Source organism: Enhydra lutris, unplaced genomic scaffold (assembly GCF_002288905.1).
Source record: "Enhydra lutris kenyoni isolate GAN:26980312 unplaced genomic scaffold, ASM228890v2 scaffoldscaffold38, whole genome shotgun sequence".
Taxonomy (NCBI): domain Eukaryota; kingdom Metazoa; phylum Chordata; class Mammalia; order Carnivora; family Mustelidae; genus Enhydra; species Enhydra lutris.
Genome location: NW_019154122.1, coordinates 11,347,693 through 11,372,205, shown reverse-complemented (window position 1 = coordinate 11,372,205; position 24,513 = coordinate 11,347,693). Strand labels below are relative to the sequence as shown.

Below are 24,513 nucleotides of genomic sequence, written 5' to 3'. Positions count from 1 at the left end.
CCCCAACATGGCCGCGCCCAAGGGAAAAGGGTCTTCCACCGTCATGTGACGCGGGCCCTCGCCCCACCCGTCTGCAGCCACTCCCTGTCTCCGTCCCAGGCTCGAGAGGACCACGTGACACTGTCGGGGACCAGTCACGTGAGGCGCGGATTCTGGGTGGGAGGGGGTTGGCGGAGGGTTCCAGAGTGGCAGTAAAGGAGGGAGATGGCGGGGTGCAGGGGGTCCCTGTGCTGCTGCTGCAGGTGGTGCTGCTGCTGCGGTGAGCGTGAGACCCGCACCCCGGAGGAGCTGGTAAGGAACGCGCGGAGCCCAGCTGGGGAGGGGGCGGTTGCCTAGGGACGGTGAGAGGCGTTGCCGGGGGTGGGGCCGGGCCGAGCTGGGGCCTCAGGTGGCCGCGGGCGGGGCCCGGGCACCGCATCCTCGGCTCTCCAAGCATCTGCCTCGCTTCCCGTGCCCAAGTCTCTGGTCTTCTTCATAACCCCTCCCTTGTAATCTGCGGGAGAATCCAGGCCCTCTCCGGTTAATCCCATCCATGTTTTCTTTTATTTCCATGTGAAAGGAGTTTTGAATGAAGCGAGCGTTGTCAGAATGAGCCCCTTCGCTGGACTCGGTGCTTATCCAGCGGCTGGCTTAGTTTCTCCAGCCCTTTCTGACTGTATCCCTCACCTTTTCTGGGTCATTGGTAATCCAGCTTCCCTCTGCAAAGCACCCTGGGAAAACTTGAGTTGCTGTGTCCCAGAGTTGACAGGTCCCTTCTGTTTTCAGATTCAGTACATTATCCGATGGATCCTGAATTTTTTTCTCCTTTATCTGGCATGGGAGATCTTTGACGGGTCCTGAAGACAAGAGTGGTTATTTAGAGAACGTAACAGTAGAAACGAAGAGCTCACCTGGAAGACTATAGCCGCAGACATCACCCCCATCCCAAAAGTGGTTTTTTTTTTTTTTTTTGAGATCTTGTTCCCATTTGATAATAGTTCCAGATGGTTTGGAAATAAGCAATCAAATTTTAGTAAATAGTTATGTCTCTTTCTACTTTTAATCATTTGATATTTAACCATTTAACCATTCTGTGGATCTATTTTCTAGACCATCCTTGGAGAAACACAGGAGGAGGAGGATGAGATCCTGCCAAGGAAAGACTATGAGGTGAGATTCTTAGTTGCTGCCTTGGGTAAGAAAAGCAGTGAGGGAGCTGGTCACTTCAGACAGAAGCATTAGGATTCTAAGGAGGGATGCTCTTTGACGGTCTCTCCCGGGGAGTGAATGGGTAAGAGGTAATTTCCCTCTCTGAAAGGGACTGTTTGACAAGCCCTTTCTCACCATCACCCCGAAACAGGGTCTGATGTGTTTCTATGCATTCATAGATCTGTGGTACCTTAACCTCAATAGAGCATGTTTGCCCTTAAACTATTTACTTTTACAACTAGAGACTGAGAGTAAAAGCAGCTGACGGTGCGTGCTCATCATAACAGCTGTGGGACAGGAGACCTTCCTTCTCTTCTTAGAGAACTTTCCAGATGACTGTTTTCCTGCCCAAACAGCTTCTCTCTGAAGTGCTCTCTTTTTTTTAAGATTTTATTTTATTTATTTGTCAGAGACAGAGAGAAAGCATAAGCATGAGAACTGCAGGCAGAACAGGCAGAGGGAGAAGCAGGCTCCCCTGCTGAGCAAGGTGCCGGATGTGGGACTCGATCATGGGATCCTGACCAGAGCCGAAGGCAGATGCTTAACCGACTGAGCTACCCAGGTGTCCCTCTCTGAAGTGCTCTGGATTGTAGTTCTAGTTCAAGAATAGGATTCTAAGAGTGTGTGTGTTTAGTAAGGCCGGCGCTGCTGGAGTAAAACCAAACCAGTTTGCTTTTTTATCATTTAATCAGTTTCTGATAATGTTTCTGTGACTTTTGAAATAACAAAAACAGGCCATGGTTCTGATAGAGAATTGTTAAGCCATTACAAAAAGAAGTTAGAGAAAAACGCATTACCCCACCCACTAAAAGATAACTATGAACTTTACTGAATACCCTTTTCCATGCTTACATTCCTGTTTTTTAAAAAATAACAGAAGCGAGATTCTGCTACATATATTAACATGTTTTCTCCTTAACTTGAAAACAATCTTTCTATTGTTAATACATTACTACAGTTTTTTTCAAATTGAGGAATACTTTTTTATTATGCCACAATTTATTTAATCTGATTTTTCTATATGGTGAACTAGTCTTGACTATTCTTTTCTTCTTCATCCTTAATTGCTTCTTTGAGCAATTCCAAGAAGTGTGATTAATCTTCTATGTTTAGTGCTTTCTTGAAAGTGTCACGTAGAGGGGTGCCTGGGTGGCTCAGTCAGTTAAGCTCAAGTCATGATCCCAGGGTGCTGGGATTGAGTCCCATATGGGGCTCCTTGCTTAGCAGGAAGCCTGCTTCTCCCTCTCCCTCTGCCTCCTTTCCCCTGCTCATGCTCGTGCTGTGTCTCTCTCAAATAAATAAATAAAACCTTAAAAAAAAAAGTCTATGAGACAGACTTTAAAAATTCAATATTTTAGGGCAATAACATACTTAGACTAATTTTCTTTTTTAATATTTTCTCTTTTGCTGTAGAATTTTGTGGAACTGTTAGGATTTATTAGTATAACATGGAATTTTGAAAAAACTTTCATCATGGAGAATTTCAAACATAAAGAAGAATGGATAGAATAGTATATTGAAACCCCCTATACTCATCAGTTTCAACATTCATTCAGCTCATGCCCACCCTTGTTTCGTCTGGCTCCCATCCCCTTCCCATATTATTTTGAAGAAAATTCTACACATCACATCATTTCACCCATAAATAATTCAATTTGCATCTCTGAGAACAAGGATTTTTTTTAGCACACCACTATACCATTTTCATACCTAAGAAATTAACAGTAATGCATTGATATTAAATATCCAGTGTTCAGATTTTCCAGTTGTCTTATAAATGTCATATAATTTTTTAATGTTCTGTAATTTTTTAATTATTATTAATTATTATTTATTATTACTCTTTGGCCCTAGTTCCCAATAAGGTCCTCACAGTGCATTTGTTTGATTATCTTTTAAATTTTCCTTAAACTTTTTTTTTTTTTTTTTTTTTTTAAGTAATCTTGACCCTCTACATGGGGCTCAAACTCACAACCCCAAGGTCAGGAGTTGCAAGCTCTACCAACAGAGCCCACCAGGTGCCCCCCTTTAACATTTTTTTTTCAATCCGAAGATTCCTCCTTCATCTTTTTTGCCCTTGCAGTTTACTTGACAGAATAATTTTTAGGACTCTGGAATTTGCCAATTGCACTACCATGGTATAGTTTAACGTGTTACACTGATGGAAATGCTTTTAATGAATCAAAGTCAAAAAGCACGGTATCTACTGATGTATTTTCCAATATTTCTAAAATATTTGTCTCCTTGCACATAGCTGAGAGGTTTGCAAGAATTGTATAAGAAGCCCCATACTGTGCTATTACCTCACACTCCCTCACTGAACCCAGTGATGTCACCATGACTGTGTGAGCGTGACAGGAACTTTCTGGCAACCTTCCTCTACTCCCTGGAGCTCACCACGGCTTCTCTGCTCCATGACCCTGCTGTCCCCAAGGCTCCATCTCTCCTTTTACTAAAGTGCACTTGTATTTGTAATGCATTTCCGTTCACCTGATACGCATGTTTATGTAAATTTTATAGGTTAATGTTTCATGTGAGTCATTAATATTTCTCAATGAACTATCTTCAAGTAAGTGCTTTTTCAGAACATTTACTTTGTATAAGAGCAAATTTAGCTAGACACTTACTCTGAAAAGTCTGCTCAGGTTTGACTAGGGATCAACTAGAAAACCCTTCTGTTGAAAATCTCTCTAAAATGTGCTCTTTCTCCTTCCTGCCTCACTAAGAGTTCACTGCACCTACTTGAGTGACGTTAGAATCCCTGGTTTGACATCCATTCTCATACTAGGTGGTCTGATTAGCGATAACCCTCTATCTGTGGGGTGGGGCTGTTAATAGTGGTGTTTTCACGCAGGTCACAACCTGTGTTGCTCTTTTGAATTAGAAAAAGGCATCCCTCAGAGCAGAGGACTTAGAATAAAGGACCTCTCCCTCTGGGCCACAGCAACTCCCCTAGCTCAAGTGGGTGCTGCTTGTGTAAGCACTGAGATGACCTTCCTCGTTGAACTTGGGTTGCCTTTCAGTCCCGCTTACCCCTTTGACCACATGCTATTTATAACCTCATTACCTTGGGCAGCCCTGCAGAACACCTATACAAATTTTTTTTTTTTTTAAAGTTGTTCCCCCGCCCCTCCCCACCACACACACAAAGAGCAGAATACAACAGAAATAGAAGAGAGTTCGTCATCACAAAGGAGAATGAAACAATATCAGGTTTTAAGAACAGGTCCTATAGTCCCTTGGTACATATTTACAAAATATCAAATCAATTTTTAAAAAAGAAGAGATTGATGTTCTGGTGTTAGGCATCCCATTCTTTTACTTAATAATTTTTGCATATTTTCCACCTCTGTCTCTTTGGATCTTTCGTAATTACCTTATTATTATATAGTCTCCCGTATTTGGTTGTCTGATCATTGATTTCATAAGCTGCCTGCTTATGCCCCTTTTTAAAAAAGGGATTTGGACTTTGGGTATAGATGTAGGTGGAACAAATTGTCACATGTCACACCTGTGTTCGGCTGACTGCTAAGTCATGCTCAGAGTGTGGCCACAATGTCTCGTTTGTTCAGCAGCTGATGTGTTGGTAGCAACAGGTTTAGGGAGGAGAGAACACAGCAGACCATTTTCCTTTGTTGCCAGACGCCTGTTTCTCTTAGAAAACATAGAAGAAATAAAATTAGTTTCTTTGAATTGTTTCTCAAGATGTCTCTGGCACACAGGCAGATTTTTTTTTGCAGAATATCTGTGTTCTGTGAAGAGAGTCAAAGGAGCACGGCTGGAGACGTCCTTTTAGGAGCTGCGTGAAATCCCTACCTCTTCCTAACATGAACTGAAAGTTGCTTTTCAGAATAGTCTCCACATTGGTTTGTCTCGTGACTAACCTCTTCCTCGTAGAAGCTGACTATGGAAGATACTTCCAATTAAATGATTTTCTAAATTAATTTGGTTCCGGTGAATTGAAACTTTCGTACACGTAATAGGATAAGTCGGGGAACGCTGGTGGTAGCCGGAGGGCTTTTCAGGTTTTGCAGAAGCAGGAAGTTCAAAGGTAGGTAACTAAAAGCTTTTCCCGAAGCATGAACCTGCAGCTGCACTGCCGAAACATTCGTGTGCGTCAAGCACAGACTCCCTCGAGGCAGGTCCGGAGGTCCGAGAATCTGCATTTCCAACCAGCTCCTCCCCGGGGGGCTGCAGGTCCATTGCCCTGCCCAGCCACACTTCGAGTAGCAGGAACGTGAAGCATCACCCCTTTCCAGGTTTCCCTAACTCTTCCTATCTGCTTGTGACCTTCTCACTCGCGTTTCTCTTCCAGAGTTTGGATTATGATCGCTGTATCAATGACCCGTACCTGGAAGTTTTGGAGACCATGGATAATAAGGTGAGTCCCTTATTGATCTCTTGGGACTGAATAGATCTTACAGCAGGTTCCCTTTCCCATCTTAATGTCCCCGTAGATAGCTTTACCCCATGGCTTTCAGCCCCTTTCCTCAGACCTCTGCCAACCAAAGTACCCACTTCAGTGCACCTGGCCTGGGCTCTTAGAGCTCATCCTTCTGGGAAAGCAAAGCACCTGTCATACCAGATACCACTACCAGGCTTGCTGTCTCTGTGAAATTTAGCCTAAAACTGGTTGGCCAGGATGTGCTACTTCCCTGCTGCTGACAAAACCACATAAGAAACTGAGTCTGTCTTTCCCTGTGTGAACAGAAAGGCCGCAGGTATGAGGCGGTGAAGTGGATGATGGTGTTCGCCATTGGAGTCTGCACTGGGCTGGTGAGCAGGCGGGGCACAGGGGGCCTGGTGGGCGGGGTGGGGGTATGGTGGGTCAGAGGGGTGGTCATTTGTCCTAATAACTGAGACTGCCTTTTTTCTCCCCGCAAATAATAATCCTGACACTGCTTTTGGCACTTCTCTTGCTTTCACTTTATGAAAGTGAATCCTACAGCGCTGGTGTTCTTTAAAGCACTCAAAGGCTTGGTCAGGACCAAGCTCTTACAATACGGTATGGTTGTCAGGTGGACAACGTAGTCAGGGGAGCACTGCATGGAAATTGAGGTCACTGTAGGGAAAAAGCAAAACAGTGGGAAAAACTCAGCCGTTAGACCCTTTCCTTTAGTGTGGCGTGCCAGTAAACAGGACACCATCGATCTCAGTGAATTTATTGTGCTGTCCTGGGCTTCTGTCCGGCGCACTGCTTGTTTTATCTAAAAGGTGGAGCTGGCAGCTGTGGGTAGAGGAATGTGCCCGAATGCACAGGGTTCTGGAGTCCGTTTGCTCACAGATGAATCACAGACAAGAAAAGATTATGAAACACTGCCAGATTGTGTAGTAGCACAAGGCCTGGAATCCTAACTGCTGACCTAACCACACTTAAAATTGGGGAAGAGAAACTGGAAAAGTCAGCAGCCAATCAAAATTATATCTGTCACATCTGATTTCTATCACTACAGTGTTCAGGTAGGCTGCTTTTGTCCATTCGGGCTGCTCTAATAAAAATGCCATAGACTTGCCGGGGGCTTAAACAACAGATGTTTATTTCTTCCAGTCCTGGAAGCTGGAAGCTCAAGGTCAGGGTGCCCACAGATCAGTGTCTGGTGAGGGCCTGCTTCCTGACTCCTGGCTGTTGTCCTCACAGGGGAGAAGGGGGAAAGACCTCTCTGGGTGTTTCATAAAGCCAGTGATCTTTTTCACAAGGGCTCCATGCTCAGGACTGAATCACCTCCTAAAAGGCCCCACCTTGTAATGCCATCCTAGTAGGGGTTAGAATTTCAGCAGATGAATTTGGGGGGCGGGGACACAAACGGTCAGTGCATAACAGGTAGTATATATATATATATTTTTTTTTTCCTTTTTTTTAAGATTTTATTTATTTGACAGAGAGAGATCACAAGTAGGCAGAGAGGCAGGCAGAGGGTGGGGGGAAGCAGGCTCCCCGCTGAGCAGAGAGCCCGATGCGGGGCTCCATCCCAGGACCCTGAGACCATGACCTGAGCTGAAGGCAGAGGCTTAACCCACTGAGCCATCCAGGCGCCCCTAGATCATATATATTTTAAGCAGCGGCCTGTTTATCTCACCGGAACTGACTACAAGTTTCAATCTTGACTCTGCGTGATATACCCATAGGATGTAAGCCCGTATTTAGTATGATCTAGCCATAAAGGCTGACCAGTTTTTATTTTCCTAGCATTTGTCAGATTTTTGCTGCAGTAAATTCAGAGGTCCAGGGAACATTTTTCTAGTTAAGACAAAGGGCATTCAGAAGACCTCTTTGGTAACATTCTATTATGGGGAGAACTTGGGTTGATTTAACTGTTATGTTGAAATTTCAAGGTGTCTGTTTTGCTATGTATGTTTCTGGTTGGAAATGTCCCTGTAATAGGTATAATCACGAGCCATCTACTTGTTAGTCTTTCTGCTCCTTTCCTATCACACTCCTTTGAACTGCCGTTTACCAATGCTAGCAACTTCTCCAGTCCCCTCACGTCCCCTCACGTCCTCTCATGTCCCCTCTTGCTGCTGGAAGGCAGATTTGCCTTTATAACTTAGCAACCAGCCCTTTTCCTGCTGGCTATCTTACCCTTCGATCTGTCACAACCTATTGCTTCAGTGTTTAAAAGCCTCGGGGCGTTGGCTTGAGGGAAGGCCAGAGGCTTGAAGCCTTTGATCCTGAATCCACCAAATAACAAGCCTTTCGGTTCCATGAAGCCCAGAGCAAGGACTTGGGGCTTAACGTGGACTGCTGGACTATGAGTGGTTTTCTCTGCCTTAACAGGGTAACCGTTGGCTGCAAATCAAAATAGTGACTTAAAAATAGTAATAACAAATATGCAAAAGCCATATACACCTGAGTAAAGGGTGTTTTTCAAAGTAATATCCTAAGTTATGTGCTAACTCAGCTAAGAATCACTGAAGATGTTACTGGAATTCTTCTGAAACTGCCTCCAGAAAATGCTGAGCAGCCCCTCACCCAGTTCTGGGTGATTTCTCTAGTCACGGGATGGTCTTCCTGGATTTTACATCTTTTCCTGCAGCCTTTCCCTTTGTTTTGCTCCCCGTCTCTCAACTTAACTGCGTGTGCGCCCTTCTTTTGTCCTCTGGAGGGGCGGTAGGGCCAGGCTGGCAGGGAATCTCCTGGCACGTCAGTGACTAGCAGGAAAGGCGTTCACTCTGTGCCTCTTGGTGCCGTGGGTGCGTGTGCCAACCGGGAAGGGCCAGGGGGTGAAGTGCGTGTGCCACTGAGGGGAAAAACTGAGTGATCGTTTGCCTTCTCTTCACAGGTGGGTCTCTTTGTGGACTTCTTTGTCCGCCTCTTCACCCAGCTCAAGTTCGGAGTGGTACAGACATGTATCCTTTCCACGGCTCTTGGTGTTCCCACATGTCAGCAGTTTCTGACCCTGTTTTCTTGTTTAGAGAACAGGAGACATGATCTAGAGAAGAGCTGTTTATTAGCCTTTTGGCTTAAGTTTTTATTTATCGTCGTAGGACACAATAGGAAGTCGTTAAGAGAACCTCGTAGTCAGGTTGGTAAGACATAAATGCCACAAAGATGCCTGTTCTTCCCAATCATCTATAAATTCAGTGTAGTCCCAATCAACACTCCAATAGACTTTTTTGTGGAACTGGAAAATTCTCTTCCTAAATTTGTTGGAAAGAGTAAAGGGCCAAAGTAGTTGAGACAGTTTTTTTGTTTTTTTTTTTTTTTTTAATTTATTTGACAGAGGTCACAAGTAAGCAGAGAGGCAGGCGGGGTTGTGGGGGGAAGCAGGCTCCCTGCTGAGCAGAGAGCCCGATGCAGGGCTCGATCCCAGAACCCTGGGATTATGACCCGAGCCGAAGGCAGAGGTTTAACACTGAGCCACCCAGGCGCCCCGAGACAGTTTTGAATAAGTGTGACACTTGCCCTACTCAATGTCGTAATTTAAGATATAGTCGTTGAAACCATTTCCTATGGGTGCAGAAATTCCCATTTAGGCCAGTGGAAGATAACAGGAGCAGAAATTGGTTTATACATATAGAGAAGTAGGGTGGATGTCAGAGTTAACGTTGTAAGTCAGTGAGGAAGAGACGGACGTAATAAAAGACACTGGGACATTGGATATTCATCAGGAAAAATACAGATTCCTACTTCGCACCATAAATTAATTCCAGATGGATTGAAGATGTAAATAAACAGGCAAAACAAAACTCTAATATGGGATGTCAAGAGTAGGGAATAGTTTCTTAAAACTCCAGGAGGCATGAAGTGAAAGGGAATAGATCAATAACCTTGACCATGACAAATTTGTTTTTCATACAAACAAAAAAAACCCAAACCACGACAGTAGAACACCATAAAGAAAGTGGAAAACAAATCTACAGCCTAGGAGAGGCTACTCACTGCATTTAGGAGACAAATAATTAGTATTTAGAACACCAGAAGAACTGCAGCTCAAAAAGAAAAAAGCCCAAACAGCCCAATAGCAAAATGAGCGGAGGGTATGAACAGGCAATTCTCAGAAGAGGAAAATGGAATGGTCAGTAAATATACCTGTAGAAAAGGGCTCCCCTCACCATTAACTAAAGAGATGTAAATTAAATAGGTAGCAGGGGACACCTCCCCTGACTCCTAAGTCCCTCTTTCTCATGCGGACCTTAGACATATGCAAAAGTGTTCATTACAGCTCTGTGATTACAGGAAGGTGAAATCACACCAAATGGGAGAACAGAAAAATTATGTGTTCATATGGTATAATTTTATGCAGAAGTTAAAAATCAATGGACCAGAGCTGTGTTTATCAACATGGCGAATTTTCAAAAACTCAGTGTTGAAGGAGAGAAAAAAGGGAAGTGTAGAATATGCATAAAGTGCAATCACATTATTTTCATTTTAGAAGCACATACAACAAATGGCTGCATCTAAAGATGCACAGGGAATGGGGCGCCTGGCTGGCTCAGCTGGTCGAGCCTGCCACTCTTGATTTCTGGGTTGTGGGTTCAAGCCCCACTTTGGGTATAGAGATTACTTAAAAATAAAATTTATTTTATTTTTTTTTTTTTTAAAGATTTTTTTTTTTTAATTCATTTGACAGATAGAGATCACAAGTAGGTAGAGAGACAGGCAGAGAGAGAGGAGGAGGCAGGCTCCCCGCTGAGCAGAGAGCCCGATGTGGGGCTCGATCCCAGGACCCTGGGATCATGACCTGAGCCGAAGGCAGAGGCTTTAACCCACTGAGCCACCCAGGCGCCCCTAAAAATAACATTTAAAAAAAAATGACACGCAATAATTTCAGGTTAGTGGTTTTTCCCAGGGGAGAGAGAGAAGGAAACAGGATTTTTTTTTTTTTTAATGGTATCTAACATTTTAATTTTTAAAACCTAGAGCAAGTGTGGCATGACACCAAGATTTGTCAATGTGAGGGATGTGGAGGGAAGGCTGTTTATTGTTTTTTGTGATATTTCAAGTGTTGATTTGAAATGTTGGGGTCCAGGAGCAAATGGTGAGAAAGGATTCTTGAGACGTTTTTGGTACAAAAGAGGTGGTTTTATTAAAACACAGGGATAAGGCCTTTGGGCAGAAAGAGCTGTACCAAGATTGTGAGCAGTGATGGATTATATACTTTTAAATTGGGAGGGGTTAGGGATAGTATTAGGTCTTTAAGGAATTGGGGAAGCAAGGTTTGCAGGACGTTGAGGGGCTAGCTGCTGTTAAGATAAGGTGATTTAGTACTGCCTAGTGAAGCCTTAGTTCTGACACCCTTCAGGTGGCCGTCAGTGGGCCATGTGCTTGGAGGATGATCGCTAACCTGTATCTTGGGGAGGACCGGTAGAGATAAAGGAAGTTTCCAAAGGGATTTTCATTTGTTAAAGACAACTTACGACTTACGGGATCCTTGAGGTGAGGCTACCGTCCAGCTAAGGTTGCCTTTTGCCTCTAGCAAAGCATTAACATGGGTGCAGTCTAGCGGCCTGAGGAAGGTCACGCTGCCCGCCTCAAGTGTTTGCCGAGCCGAGTTGTAAGGAGATTTAATTTTTTCTACATTTCTTTTGCCTTTGTGTTCCCCACATCCGTATTTTTTAAATACGGTATAATTTAAAAATAGTTCCCGGGCACCTGGCTGGCTCAGCCAGTGAAGCATTCAAGTCTTGATCTTGGGATGATGAGTCCAAGCCCCGTGTTGGGTGTGTAGAGATTATTTAAAAATAAAATATTTATAAAAATAAAAATAAATTTAGAAGGTGGTTTCTGATGTAGAAGATCTCTCAAGACAGGTTTTTTTTTTTTTTTTAAGATTTATTTAGTGGAGGGGGGATTTATTTATTGGAGGTGGGGGCGGGGAGAGAGAGAGACTCTTAAGCAGACTCACCGCTGAACGAGGAGCCGATGTGGGGCTCGATCTCAGAACCCGAAGATCGTGACCTGAGCCGAAATCACCCAACTGAACTACCCAGGTGCCCTCAGACAGAGTTTTTGTTTTTGTTTTTGTCTTTTAAGTTTGCATATGGAGAGCAGGAAGATATGCAGTAGGCAGCCAATATGTTTTAGAAGAAGAGACGCCACACCATTTCCTGCCAGTGATGGCAGGAGTGCCCCTGACCTGGAGCATGTTTTCCTCAACCCCGGTTCCATAGCGGTGGAGGAATGCAGCCAGAAAGGCTGCCTCGCCCTCTCCCTCCTTGAGCTCTTGGGTTTCAACTTGACCTTCGTCTTCTTGGCAAGCATTCTTGTCCTGATCGAGGTGAGGCGGTGTGGGTGTTGCCTTTTGGCTGATGAGGTTTTGGGTTCCTCCCTGTCCCCTTTTGGAATGTCAGGAAACTGAATTAGGCTTGGGATATAGATTCCTACAGAAAGTGGCGTCTCCGGCTCCTCGAGCTGTTTGTGGAAGTACAGGTTTCCACCTCTGGTGAGATGACAGAGGAAAAGTCCCCCTTAGGAGGGGGGGTTCTCAGCCTCAGCAGCACATTAGAATCACCTGGGCAACTTTAAAAATGACTCTAAGTGACTTTAAAATACTTTAAAACTAGCCTTAAAAATGGCTGCTACCCAGCTCAAGTGAGTGAGATCCGAATCTCCGGAAGTGGAGTGCCAGGGTGGACGCCAAGGCCCACGGGCGCTGCGGAAGCCCCGGCACTTGACAGGGATGCGGCTGGGTCAGAAACCCAGGGCGGGGCCCAGCATCTGTGCCGACGGGCCCACCAGGTGATGCTGACGCTGCTTGGGAAGAAGGTCGGTTCCCCAAGCCCCAGAGCCGGTGGATTTCGAGTTCACGGGCATCCTTCTCTCCCCCTCAGCCAGTGGCAGCGGGTTCCGGGGTCCCTGAAATCAAATGCTATCTGAATGGCGTGAAGGTGCCCGGAATTGTCCGTCTCCGGACCCTGCTCTGCAAAGTCTTTGGAGTGCTGTTCAGTGTGGCTGGAGGTGAGGAGGGTCTTTCTGACTTCGAGCCTTCCGAGGACCGAGGGGGGACGGTGACAAGAAGTGCTGTGCGTGTGAATTCAGTAGATTTGGATTCGAAGGGGCTGCCCGCAAACGGACCCCTGCAGTCTTTGCTGATGGGTTAAATGTAGACCCTTAAGTTACCAGTCAGAGATAACCCGACTCACACACACTTAGTTTTGAAGTGGAAAGACCGGTTAGTTGGTTTGTGGAGTTGGCTTTTAGGAAGGTCAGCAAGATTTTTGTGTAAACAGCCAAACAGCAAATATTTTAGGCCCGATGGGCCAAGAGGCAAAATGGGAGATAGGATGTAGGGACTTACACGTGTATAACCATTTGAAATAGATCTACGTGAGAATGTAAAAACCATTCTTCGTGCTTGGGCTGTAGAAACAGGCATTGAGCCTGTCTTGGCCCACAGGCTGTAGTTTTCTGACTGCTCATATTAAGGAATATTTTTTCTGATTTGATGAGAATTTGACTCTTGCTCTTACAAAGTTACATATACTCGCCTCTGCTGTACAGTTGTCGAGAGAAAGGTCTGCCTAGCAAAGGTCTCCTAACCGAGAGAGCTTTCTGTGCTGACGGATGGTCGTCCCCTTTTCCACCTATTCCCAGGGCTCTTTGTGGGGAAGGAAGGCCCCATGATCCACAGCGGAGCAGTGGTGGGAGCCGGCCTCCCTCAGGTAAGAGCTGGTGGGCTGCGAGGACACAGCCCTCAGCAGGGGGCCCCTGGGCAGGGCCATGTGCGTGGTTGAGTTCGTGACACATCCATTGGGAGCATCTAACATGGCCTTGGAAGCTGATGTCCGTTTGGGTGGGTGTGAAACTGTCCCATCACCCAGCAGAGAGGGGCAACTGGCACCCCTGGGTTTTAACAAGGCCCTGCCCTGTACTCAGAGCAGCGATGGCACGTAGAGAAAGTCTGTTCAAATGGAAGTCAGCCGGTGCGCCCGCAGCCAGAGCTGAGCGCCGGCCCATCAGGCGGTCGTGGATCACCACTGCGAAGCCAAATCCCAAGGGGCTGGGAGTACTGACCAAGATGGTTCCAGGCCCAGGTCTATAGCAAGGCCATTTGTAGGCGCACCAGACTGCTGTTTGCCGACATGCTGTCGGGGCCAGACTCTCTGCATCCCAGCTTCTTTCTTCTTTAAAACCCCCTGCAGGGTTTGCTTGTCCTCGTTCTCCCCATCCTCCATTGAGGAAACCGAGGCTTAGAACTGGCTCGGGACCCTAAAGGCCCCCTTCTTCTTTTTTTTTTTTTTTTAAGATTTTATTTATTTATTTGACAGAAGGAGAGCGATCACAAGTAGGCAGAGAGGCAGGCAGAGAGAGAAGAAGGGAAGCAGGCTCCCCGCTGAGCAGAGAGCCCGACGCGGGGCTCGATCCCAGGACCCTGAGATCATGACCTGAGCTGAAGGCAGAGGCTTTAACCCACTGAGCCACCCAGGCGTCCCCAAAGGCCCCCTTCTTAAGGGTTTCTCAGACTCCCCAGCTGCAAGGTTGGGATGTCTCTGTTCTTTGAACCGCCCCTTGGAGACGGTTCACTCTCGTGCTCTGAGGGGAGGGAGTCACCGTGGCTGCGGGTTGTCACCGACAGGAGAGAAGACTCTCGTCCAGAGTCCGTCTGTTGGTCTCTCTCTTGTTACTGCTTCCCCTCCTTCACCTCAGGCACTGGCCTCCCACAGGTGAGCTGAGAGGCGGAAGGAGGCCAGGCGAGGACAGGGCAGCAGCGTGAGCACTCGCCGGGGTCGCTGGAAGCCGGCTCTTTGCGCCCCTTCCGTCCTGAGCGTGGCCCCGAGCAGAGCCTGCTTCATCTTCTGCAGCAGCTTTCGGTTCCTCCCTCCACTCAGCAGTTCCCCTTTTTCCGTCTTGCTGACTGTGTACCAAACGTGAACCGTGATTTCCAAAGATCCCAGAAGTCTGGGGGGCAGGAAGAGAAGTTCCTTCCAGAAGTAACGTCTTTCTTCCCCCCACATTGCAGTTCTGGCCTCTTCCTTCTTGCAACACATCTGCCCGAGTGTCCCCAAGCAAAGGGAACTTTCTGGCGCCTGGGATTCCTGCAGCTGTGGTCCCTGTGCCCGCCCTCCCCCCCCACCCTCACTTTGTTTTCTCTCCGTCTAGTTTCAGAGCATGTCCTTACGGAAGATCCAATTTAACTTCCCCTACTTCCGGAGCGACAGGTATGGAAACCCGACCCAGTTCGTTTGCTGCCTACTCAGCGCCCGCTGTGGTCTCCGTAGCTGGCTCCCGGGCTGCCCTGCTGGACAGGCTGCGTGCGGAACCCACCTGTCGGAGTGGAGGGGGGTTGGGATGCTTCTGAAAGTAAGCATGAGGGCCAGGCTAGCTTCAGGGCTTCTGTTTTGTTGTGACATGAGGCCTGGAACCATCTCAGGCAATGAAGAAGACGTGGTCCAGTATTGAAAACACGACCAGGGAAGTCCACAGGCGTATTACCAAGAATGTGTTTTATAGTCCAAAATAACGTACTTGGTCCGCCACCTTTCTGGGTTGGAAGGTGCTCTTCTGGGTACTTTCTCGCCCTGTGGGATTCGTGCGGGTCACTGACGTGCGCACCCCGCTCAGCCTTTGGAATCGAGGCCAAGGTTCAGAGTCGTCCACCTTCTCCCGTCTCCTGTCGGGATTCCTGCGGGTCGCCATTACCCGCTCCTGGCATTTTCACTGCTGCTGTGGCTTTCTTTTTTTTTTTTTTTTTAAAGATTTTTTTATTTATTCATTTGACAGATAGAGATCACAAGTAGGTAGAGAGACAGGCAGAGAGAGAGGAGGAAGCAGGCCCCCCGCTGAGCAGAGAGCCCGATGTGGGGCTCGATCCCAGGACCCTGGGATCATGACCTGAGCCGAAGGCAGAGGCTTTAACCCACTGAGCCACCCAGGTGCCCCACTGCTGTGGCTTTCTGGGAGAAAGATCTGGTGAGAGTGTGGCTCGGCAGGCACTGACGGAAGTCTGGGCTCTGCCGCCTCCGCCGGTGGCTGAGATCCCGCGTTCAGAGTGGCCCGATGTCAGGAGCCCTCTGACTAAGGCGGGGGATTCACTCTTAGGGAAACCATATTTGCTGGGGAGTCTGCCTCACCAGACACCTGGCCTCCGGAAGCCCTGACTGTTCATGGGTCATGAGACACGATGTTGGTGGACAAGGAAGTGAACACCTGCCTTTCAGGGTCTGGACTGTTTTGGGTAAGTCACTTCTCTGTTCTCCCCACAGAGACAAGCGGGACTTTGTGTCCGCTGGGGCAGCTGCTGGAGTTGCTGCAGCATTTGGGGCCCCTATCGGGGGTACCCTGTTCAGTCTGGAAGAGGGCTCGTCCTTCTGGAACCAGGGTCTCACGTGGAAAGTGGTAAGGAGGACTTTTAGTGAAAACATCTCCTTAAATTTAGTCAATCCACCTCCCCCCAGAACTGCAGTGGACATCTCTGACTTGGTGCAGTCCCCTGTTGTTTTGATGAGACCAGGAGGGCTGACTTTATTAGGAATTCCTCTGCTCTAGACACACAATCTCCAAACCATAGACTTTTCTGTACTTTTCCTGTCATCTGCAAATCACACTGCCATTGTCCTCGCTTGATGAACCATCTGGCCTGAAAACGGGAGACGGGGGCCCACAGTGGCAGAATCTGGACTTGAACACTCCCTAGCCTCCTCCCTCAGACTAGTACGTTCCTCCTCCTGTGGTTACTGTTCCTTCTGGGGCTCAAGGTCTAGTCCGCAACAGGCTCTAAATGAAGAGACTCTCACAATAAGCTAACGCGAACTTCTCACAGCCCGTCTCACAGTCTTTGCACCCGAGGAGGGCTCAGGGCAGTGGTGACCAGGGCTCTGTGTCCAGACCCGGGGGTGTGGGTTTCTCAGTGTGGGGGAGGGTTTCTGAGGCTGCACCTGGGAGAAGGTAGGTCCTGTTCCTCCTGACTGTTCTCTCCTGTCTGTCCCCTCTCTCCCAGCTCTTCTGTTCCATGTCTGCCACCTTTACCCTCAACTTCTTCCGTTCTGGGATTCAGTTTGGAAGTTGGGGTTCCTTCCAGCTGCCCGGATTGCTGAACTTTGGGGAGTTTAAGGTATGTTTCATCCTTCCATAGTTTTGGGGGGGTTTTCTTGTTTTTGTTTTTGCTTTACACCCTGAAAATTGTTTTTAAGTAAAGTAGCAGAGCGCGGTGGTCGGAAGGGTCGGCGGAGCTTCTAGTGGGTCTCTCTGCCCTAGGAGTCTCCTGTGCGTGCTCCGTGCTCGGTGCGCGCAGGCGTCTGGTTCTGTATTGGCTCGCGGAGATGGAAAGTGGGCGCGCTGCTTGTTTCTGGCTTCCCTGCTTCTGTCCCTTCCTGTTCTCATGGGTGCTCTGGTTTTTCTCTCTCCCTCCCTTGCCCCTTCTCTCAGTGCTCTGACTCTGATAAAAAATGTCATCTCTGGACAGCTATGGATTTGGGTTTCTTCGTCGTGATGGGGGTCATTGGGGGCCTCCTGGGAGCCACATTCAACTGTCTGAACAAGAGGCTTGCAAAGTACCGTATGCGAAACGTGCACCCGAAACCTAAGCTCGTCAGGTACCTGCTCGCCTCCCCTAGCCTGCCGTGGCTCCCTGAGCTTCGTGTGGGCCAGGCCGTCTCTCCCGAGGAAGGCACTTATAGGAACGGATTCTACTTCCCACGCCAGCTTGGATTTCATGTCTAAGACTAAAAATGGAGAAGGGTTGTAGATCTCCTCCATTTGTCAGACGGGCTGAAAGGCTGTCTGAGCTTCGTTTGTATCAGGGGTGCTGTTTGCCTCCCGGCCACGAGGACACATGACGAAGTCAGAAGGGTCAGTGCGAGTCAAGGCCCAGGACCTAAAGTAGAAGCCCGTTTTGTTCCTCAGAGAGAGATGCCGTGGGTGTAGCCGCCCATGTTCCTGGCCACCCACTGTTGACTTGCACATTGCTAGAATGGAGCGAGTTGCTGACAAATTCCGCACGGGTCCTGACTACTGGCTCGGGGCTGCTGTGTGTGCGTGCTCTTGGGGGAGAAGAGGATCGGAGTAGACAGGGTTGTGTTTTCAGTTCCTGAGGCTGGGGTGTCTTTTTTATCTTGTATGGTAACAGCTGTGCTTTGCTTTCTAGAGTCTTGGAGAGCCTTCTGGTGTCCGTGGTAACCACCGTGGTGGTGTTTCTGGCCTCGATGGTGTTAGGGGAATGCCGACAGATGTCTGCTTCGAGTCAAATCGGTAATGACTCATTCCAGCTCCAGGTAACCCTGTGCACCTGCTGCCCATGTCCTAGACCCCGGAGAGGGAGAATCCAGAAATGGGTGACCCACCTCTGCGTATTGCTAATAGCCGCGCGTTGCCTCCCCACTGTGTCAGACTGCTGAGAGAGGAGTCCGTGGGATCCCTTCCCAGAAAAGAGGGTGTGCGCGCTCTTTTTCACTCTTACGTAGACTCACAGCCATTACAGAGCGGAGCTCTCTCTTTCTCTCTTTTTCTGTTGAACAAAATTACCTGGGGCCGAGCTCAGGAAGCAGACCATTGCTTCTTTGACGAGCCCCAGTTGACTCTTCTACCTCTTCAACGCCGAAAGGTGCCCCCAGCCTCACAATTGTGAGCATCACCCTTAAGACGGGGAGAAAGGAATGTCTGCCTCAGGGTGATCGGCGAGCTGGCTTTTCTGGCATCTCCTCATTCTTTCTTACTGGGTTTAGGTCATTTACTGGCTTATGTTCTTTTTCCATTTCTCCTTCTCTCTTCTTAGGAGTAGGAGTATATAGTGTTTTCTGGAACTTTTCCCAGAAAGAGCAGAGGCAGCGAGGGAGGCATTGGAGCTCACTCTGCCCTGTAATTTTTTTGGTCCAAGCCTGTGGGTCCTAAAGCTGCATGTGGTCAGCCAGAGGTGTGGTTCTGGCCTCTAGGGTAGAGGCTCAGGAGTGTCCCCAAAGTACCCGGTCGTCCTCTTGTCCCTGAGTAGCCGCTCATACCCCTCGGGGCCTTGTTGGGGGCTTCGTCTTGGATGGCCGCCCCTTTGGCATCCCCAGAAACGTCCACGAACGGCAGCATGGGTTAGATCAGGGCTTGGCAGACTGCCGCCCGCGGCCAGATTGGCCTTTGGCTTCTGCTTGTTTTTGTAGCCCCCGAGCTAAGAACGGCTCTCGCATTTTTAAAGTTTTTTTTTTTTTAAGATTTTATTTATTTATTTGACAGACAGAGATCACAAGCAGGCAGAGAGAGAGGAGGAAGCAGGCTCCCCGCTGAGCAGAGAGCCCGATGTGGGGCTCGATCCCAGAACCCTGAGATCATGACCTGAGCTGAAGGCAGCGGCTTAACCCACTGAGCCACCCAGGCGCCCCTTAAAAAGTATTTTTAAGAAAAAAAAGAAGGTGCAACAGAGACTGTGTGGCGTACAAAATCGAAAATATTTACGAAGTGGCTCTTTATAGAAAATGTGCAGTAACCCCTGCTGCTCGGTGGTCCTGAGGCTACCTCGTTACCAGAGCGGTGTTTTCCAAACGCGCCCTGCGGAATATTGGTACCTATGAGTCACAGACGAGTGGAGAAGAATCCTGTGGTCTGATGGGTGAGCCAGGATTGAGTGAGTTGCTCTAGGACAGGCCCACGGAGGGCGCTTACGGTTCTATCCGTGTCACAAGTGTTTGGATGTAGGTCGTGTGCCTGCTGTGCCGCTAAGCACCTCACGGACGTGACTTCATTGAGTCCTTAACCACCGCCATAGGCTGGTATTATTATCTCCATCTTATAGGGCAGAAAATGGAGACAAAGTAAGGTCTGTTTTTTTCTTTAAGATTTTATTCATTTATTTATTTGAGAGAGTGACAGCAGCAGAGAGAGAGGGAGAAGCAGGCTCCCCCCTAAGCAGGGAGCCCGACGATGCGGGCCTTGATCCCAGGACCCCAAGATCGTGACTTGAGCTGAAAGCAGACACAACACACTAGGCCACCCAGGCGCCCCACACAACGAGGTCTTGACCGTGATCTCAGCTAGTGCTACACACCGTGAGGTCAGCATTACTCGCATGTCACGGGGAGGCAGCCGAAGCTTCCTGGGATGACCTGCCGCTGCCACCGTTGCCGAGTCCGAGGCAAGTCTGCCTGATGCCAGAGCCTCTGCTCTGCCTTCAGCTGGTTCTCTGATCTCCAGCAAGGGCCGGGAAGCATCTCAGCACGTTTGGCTGCAGGATTCTTTCCAGGGAGCCCTCAGGGCTGGGATTCCTCCGGACACAGTCTGTGAAACGCTGTGTGCGTGGATCGTTTCATGGTCGCCTCTTTCCTGAGCCACACACATTGCTCCTTTGGCTGCTCCTCTCGCCCAGGTTCCTCCAGGAGGGGGCACTGCCCTGCTTCCCGTGGCGTCTCCATCTGACAGTCCCCATCCGCATCTCACCCTGCATGGGGCTCTCGGGCCAGGCTTCCAGCAGTAGCACTTAGAAAATTGAGCACTGCGAGAGGAAGCAGAGCCGGATCCGTGGTGAATTTCGTTGTCGTAGCTCAAGAGCCCTCGTCCGGATTCTTTCCTTCTCAGAGCGTAAACAATACAGTATCACAGTTGGCTGCTTTAGCTAGAGATTGATTCTTTGCCACCTGTTTCATTTCTGGGTAAAGTTTGCAAGTCACACTTTCTCAACCTCACTGGAGACCTCCCATTCCGAGATTTTGAGCGCCGTGGTCAGTATTCTGACTTCGTACGGACCTCGTACTGACTTTCTGATTCCTGTATCTTAGGTCACATCAGAAGATGTCAACTCAAGTATCAAAACCTTCTTTTGTCCCAACGAGACCTACAACGACATGGCCACACTCTTCTTCAATCCCCAGGAGTCTGCCATCCTTCAGCTTTTCCACCAGGATAGTGAGTATCTGTGAGCCTGCCCGTTCTTGGGGTGGTTGATCTTTTTCTGCAGGGAACAGATGATGATTCCTCTGCCCCTGCTGTTGGCCTACAGACACAGCCAGGCTTACCCTCAGTTCTAAGCAAAATAGGACTTTTCCTTTGTACTAACAACCCAAACAAGGCTGGAGCGTCTGCCTCCAGTGTTGGAGCTGAACCGGTGGGGTGTGGAAGGACCTGGAAGGGGTCAGGGCAGCTCGGTGGGCCTTGGTGGTGTCTGGTGGTGGACTCGTCGGTTCTTGCGTCACAGGTACTTTTAGCCCCGTCACTCTGGCCCTGTTCTTCGCCCTCTATTTCCTGCTCGCATGTTGGACCTATGGCATTTCGGTTCCAAGTGGCCTTTTTGTGCCTTCGCTGCTTTGTGGAGCTGCTTTTGGACGTTTAGTTGCCAATGTGCTTAAAAGGTAAGTGTGCGCGTGTGTGCGTGTGAGCATGCCCGAGTGTGCATGGACACAAGTGTATGAACCTTGTGACTCCAAGCCGCGGTCTCGGCTTCTTTCTTGCCCAGCTACCTCGGCCTGGGCCACGTCTACTCAGGGACCTTCGCCCTGATCGGTGCCGCCGCTTTCCTGGGCGGGGTGGTTCGCATGACCATCAGTCTCACGGTCATCCTCATCGAGTCCACCAACGAGATTACTTACGGGCTCCCCATTATGATCACTCTGATGGTGAGTGCTCCCCTCCCAGGCCTGTCTCCAGTGCAGGGCCAAGTGCACCGCCCCCCCCCCCCCCAGCAGCTTCTTTTCGAGTCTTTGTTTTGTGTTTCAGGTGGCCAAATGGACAGGGGACTTTTTCAACAAGGGCATTTATGATATCCATGTGGGCTTGCGAGGGGTCCCACTCCTGGAATGGGAGACGGAGGCGGAAATGGACAAGTGAGACCGTGCTTTCCTTCTCTTCTGTTCTGGTTTCAGAGTTTATGATCTTGGGCTGTGAGGGCTGTGTGCATCAGGGTGGGAAGTGGTGATGAAGATTCTGGGGTGGGAGTCCTGTGAACCGGTAGATAGCTACAGGAGGAAGTGGCTGGATGTGGCGGGGAACTGGGGGATGGAGGTGGGTTTGATGTGGCTCCTGTGGCCTTCTGGTGGGACCTGAAAGGAGGACTCAATCAGGGAATTCTGACTGCACGTTTCTGCCTGGGGTCTGCTAAGCCCCATGAATGAGAACCAGCCTGCCTCACACGTGCCCCACGAAATGTCATGTCATCAGGAGTTTGGGCATAACCGCCAGTTTATCCATCAGCCCGCAAATGGTTTGGGGCTCCTGTGTGTGGGGACCCCACAGGGCCCTCGTGGTCCAACAGAGGGATCAGCAAGCTTCTGTAAGGGGGCAGATGGTAAATATTTGTAGCTTTCTGGACCACCTGGCTGCCATTTCACTTCCTCCGCTTGGTCGCTGCAGCGCGATGGAGCCGGAGGCGACACGTAAATGAGCGGGATAGGCCAGGTTTGACCTGGGACCTGTGGTTGCCACCTGGTTTGAAGGGATGGCCCAGACTTTTCTCTTTTCTTAATTCTAGTTGTATCATTAGCAGTTCAGTGATAATATGAGGAACGTGCCATGGAGGGCTCAGGAGATGGTGGCTAATCACCTGGGCAGGTAGATGGGGTTTGTGGTGAGGGGACATCTTGTATCGAGCAGAGGAAAGGCCCACCAGTTTGGCAGAGCAGGGAAGGGCGTTTGCACAAGCTAGAAGTACAGAGAAATGCATGTGTTCAAAGAACCATTCGAGCTGGCTCAGAACAGGGAGTGCGGTGGTCTGGGCCGCCCAGGATTAGCCAGGGCTTGCTCCTGGGATACCACGGGCTCTCTCGTGAAGCGGGATGGCTTCCCTCCGTCCCCCAGGCTGAGAGCCAGTGACATCATGGAGCCCAACCTGACCTACGTGTACCCGCACACCCGCATCCAGTCTCTGGTCAGCATCCTGCGTACCACGGTCCACCATGCCTTCCCGGTGGTCACGGAGAACCGCGGCAACGAGAAGGAGTTCATGAAGGGCAACCAGCTCATCAGTAACAACATCAAGTTCAAGGTATAGCAGCCCGAGAGGAACGGTGGGCAAGAAATAAGCCGCTCGTTGACGCACGCGCTGACCTAACGCCTGCCATACCCCACAGATGGGGGCACTGGTGGACTCTCAGGGAGAATCCGCCTCTTCGTCCTGTGCGGCAGGGAGTGTAGACATGATAGCGAGTGTGGACGTCGTTAGACCATCAGGACATGTGTCCTGTCTCACCCCAGCAAGCGCGCAGATGGATTTTTTGTTTTAATCACTATTTTTTATGGCGTGTAAGTAGTATCAGGAGGTTTCTAGGGTTGCCTGGGACAGAAGTGGACTTTGGCCTACTTAAGAAAGAAAAAGAAATCGGCTGGAAGCTGCAGGACTGACAGGAGAGCTGGAGGATCAGAGGTGGCCCGCCGGGCATGCAGGCGGCTCGCAGTCACCCTGGAGGGTGTTGGGAGGCAGGGGCGCTAGCTCTTGCTCCTGAGTTGAAATCCAGGTGCGGGCAGAGTCCCTCAGTCGGGCTGTGAGCCCCTGTGGCTCCGGGGGCCAGGGCACACGCGTTGTCAATCCCTCCATGCTGCGGCGCCGGAGAGCGGCTCCCCCTGGAGAGTGAGGGGCTGTTCCCATACCAAAGGAGTAGGGAAGTTGGGCAGGCAGAACCTGCGGGGTCTACAGGCCCTGAGGTTCAGAGAGCGACCCTTCCGCCCCAAGCCCCCGAGCCCCCGTAAAGTCGGTAGCGCCCGACTCCACTGCCACCCGCATCCTTGAGCCGCGTGGATGCCGTGGGTGTGTACCTGTGGCCAGCCGTCCGCGGCCTGCCCGGTAGAAACCCCTGTCCCTGTCACCCCTCCCTACGCCCAGAAATCCAGCATCCTGACCCGGGCTGGCGAGCAGCGCCGACGGAGCCAGTCCATGAAGTCGTACCCGTCGAGTGAGCTGCGAAACGTGTGTGACGAGCACCTCCCCTCCGAGGAGCCAGCGGAGAAGGAGGACCTCCTGCAGCAGATGCTGGAGCGGAGGTGAGAGCGCACCGCCCCCCGCCCCCCTGCGCGCGCGCCGCCCCCGCGGCTCCCGGAGGTCCAGTGCCCTGCGTGGAGGCAGCCCCCGAGCTTCCGGGGACTGGGTGGGGGGTGGAGTCTCTTGGGGCAGTGGGTGGGGGGAGCGAGAAGCAGTCCTGCTGCGGGTGTGCTAGGCAGCGTCTGGTTTCTACGTAACAGATACACTCCCTACCCCAACCTATACCCTGACCAGTCCCCGAGCGAAGACTGGACCATGGAGGAGCGCTTCCGCCCTCTGACCTTCCACGGCCTGATCCTGCGGTCGCAGCTCGTCACCCTGCTCGTCCGAGGCGTTTGCTACTCGGAAAGCCAATCAGTGAGTCTCTTTGCTCTGCGCCGGGATTCGGGAAGGCACGAGGGTGGTAGGAGCACAGCCCCAGTGCCTCGCGGTTAGGGGCCTGCCGAGAGCTAGTACTCGGGGAGCCCGAGTACTAGTGCGTCTAGTGCGCACGTCTAGTGCGGCTGGCTGTGCTGCGGCGTGTGCAGCCCCACGGCCCCCTGCTGTGCTCAGTGCCTCTCGGGGGGCTCTACGGTCGGAGTACGCCCCCTGTCACCCTCCCCTTAGTCTATGCACTGCTTGTCAAGTGTCCTTTTGGCCTGGAGACTCTTTTTTTTTTTTTTTTTTAAGATTTTATTTATTTATTTGACAGACACCGATCACAAGTAGGCAGAGGGGCAGGCAGAGAGAGAGGGGGAAGCAGGCTCCCCGCTGAGCAGAGAGCCCGATGTGGGGCTCGATCCCAGGACCCTGGGACCATGACCGGAGCCAAAGGCAGAGGCTTTAACCACTGAGCCACCCAGGCGCCCCCTTTTTTAGATTTTATTTATTTGTGAGAGGAAGAAGGGGCAGAGGGAGAGGTTGAAGCAGGCTCCCCATGGAGCTCATAGAGCCTGAAAGGGCTCCATCCCAGGACCCCCAGATCATGGCCTGAGCTGAAGGCAGATGCCTAACCTGCTGAGCCACC

At 49.9% G+C, this 24,513-nt stretch overlaps 1 protein-coding gene across 3 annotated transcripts in view; it reads left to right on the top strand.

Moving 5' to 3' along the window:
- Nucleotides 1-16: 16 nt before the first annotated feature.
- The window catches only part of LOC111154668 (chloride voltage-gated channel 6), a 31,340-nt gene continuing 6,843 nt past the window's right edge, over nt 17-24,513 (top strand). Inside the window, exons 1-20 of one of the 3 annotated variants that reach the window (XR_002641097.1) lie at nt 17-291; nt 1,090-1,149; nt 5,504-5,569; nt 5,899-5,964; nt 8,469-8,535; nt 11,800-11,906; nt 12,460-12,586; nt 13,223-13,290; nt 14,729-14,787; nt 15,832-15,964; nt 16,566-16,679; nt 16,994-17,160; nt 17,712-17,838; nt 20,320-20,446; nt 20,736-20,889; nt 20,994-21,153; nt 21,254-21,360; nt 22,331-22,517; nt 23,352-23,509; nt 23,742-23,864. Coding sequence is in view for 2 of the 3 variants with exons in the window: in XM_022514465.1 (XP_022370173.1) it covers nt 205-291; nt 1,090-1,149; nt 5,504-5,569; nt 5,899-5,964; nt 8,469-8,535; nt 11,800-11,906; nt 12,460-12,586; nt 13,223-13,290; nt 14,729-14,787; nt 15,832-15,964; nt 16,566-16,679; nt 16,994-17,160; nt 17,712-17,838; nt 20,320-20,446; nt 20,736-20,889; nt 20,994-21,153; nt 21,254-21,360; nt 22,331-22,517; nt 23,352-23,509; nt 23,708-23,864 (2,298 nt within the window). In the remaining variant the exon portion in view is untranslated. Of the gene's footprint in view, nt 292-1,089; nt 1,150-5,503; nt 5,570-5,898; nt 5,965-8,468; nt 8,536-11,799; nt 11,907-12,459; nt 12,587-13,222; nt 13,291-14,728; nt 14,788-15,831; nt 15,965-16,565; nt 16,680-16,993; nt 17,161-17,711; nt 17,839-20,319; nt 20,447-20,735; nt 20,890-20,993; nt 21,154-21,253; nt 21,361-22,330; nt 22,518-23,351; nt 23,510-23,707; nt 23,865-24,513 lie in introns of all 3 variants that reach the window. The other 2 variants (XM_022514465.1, XM_022514466.1) reach the window with 2 other exon arrangements.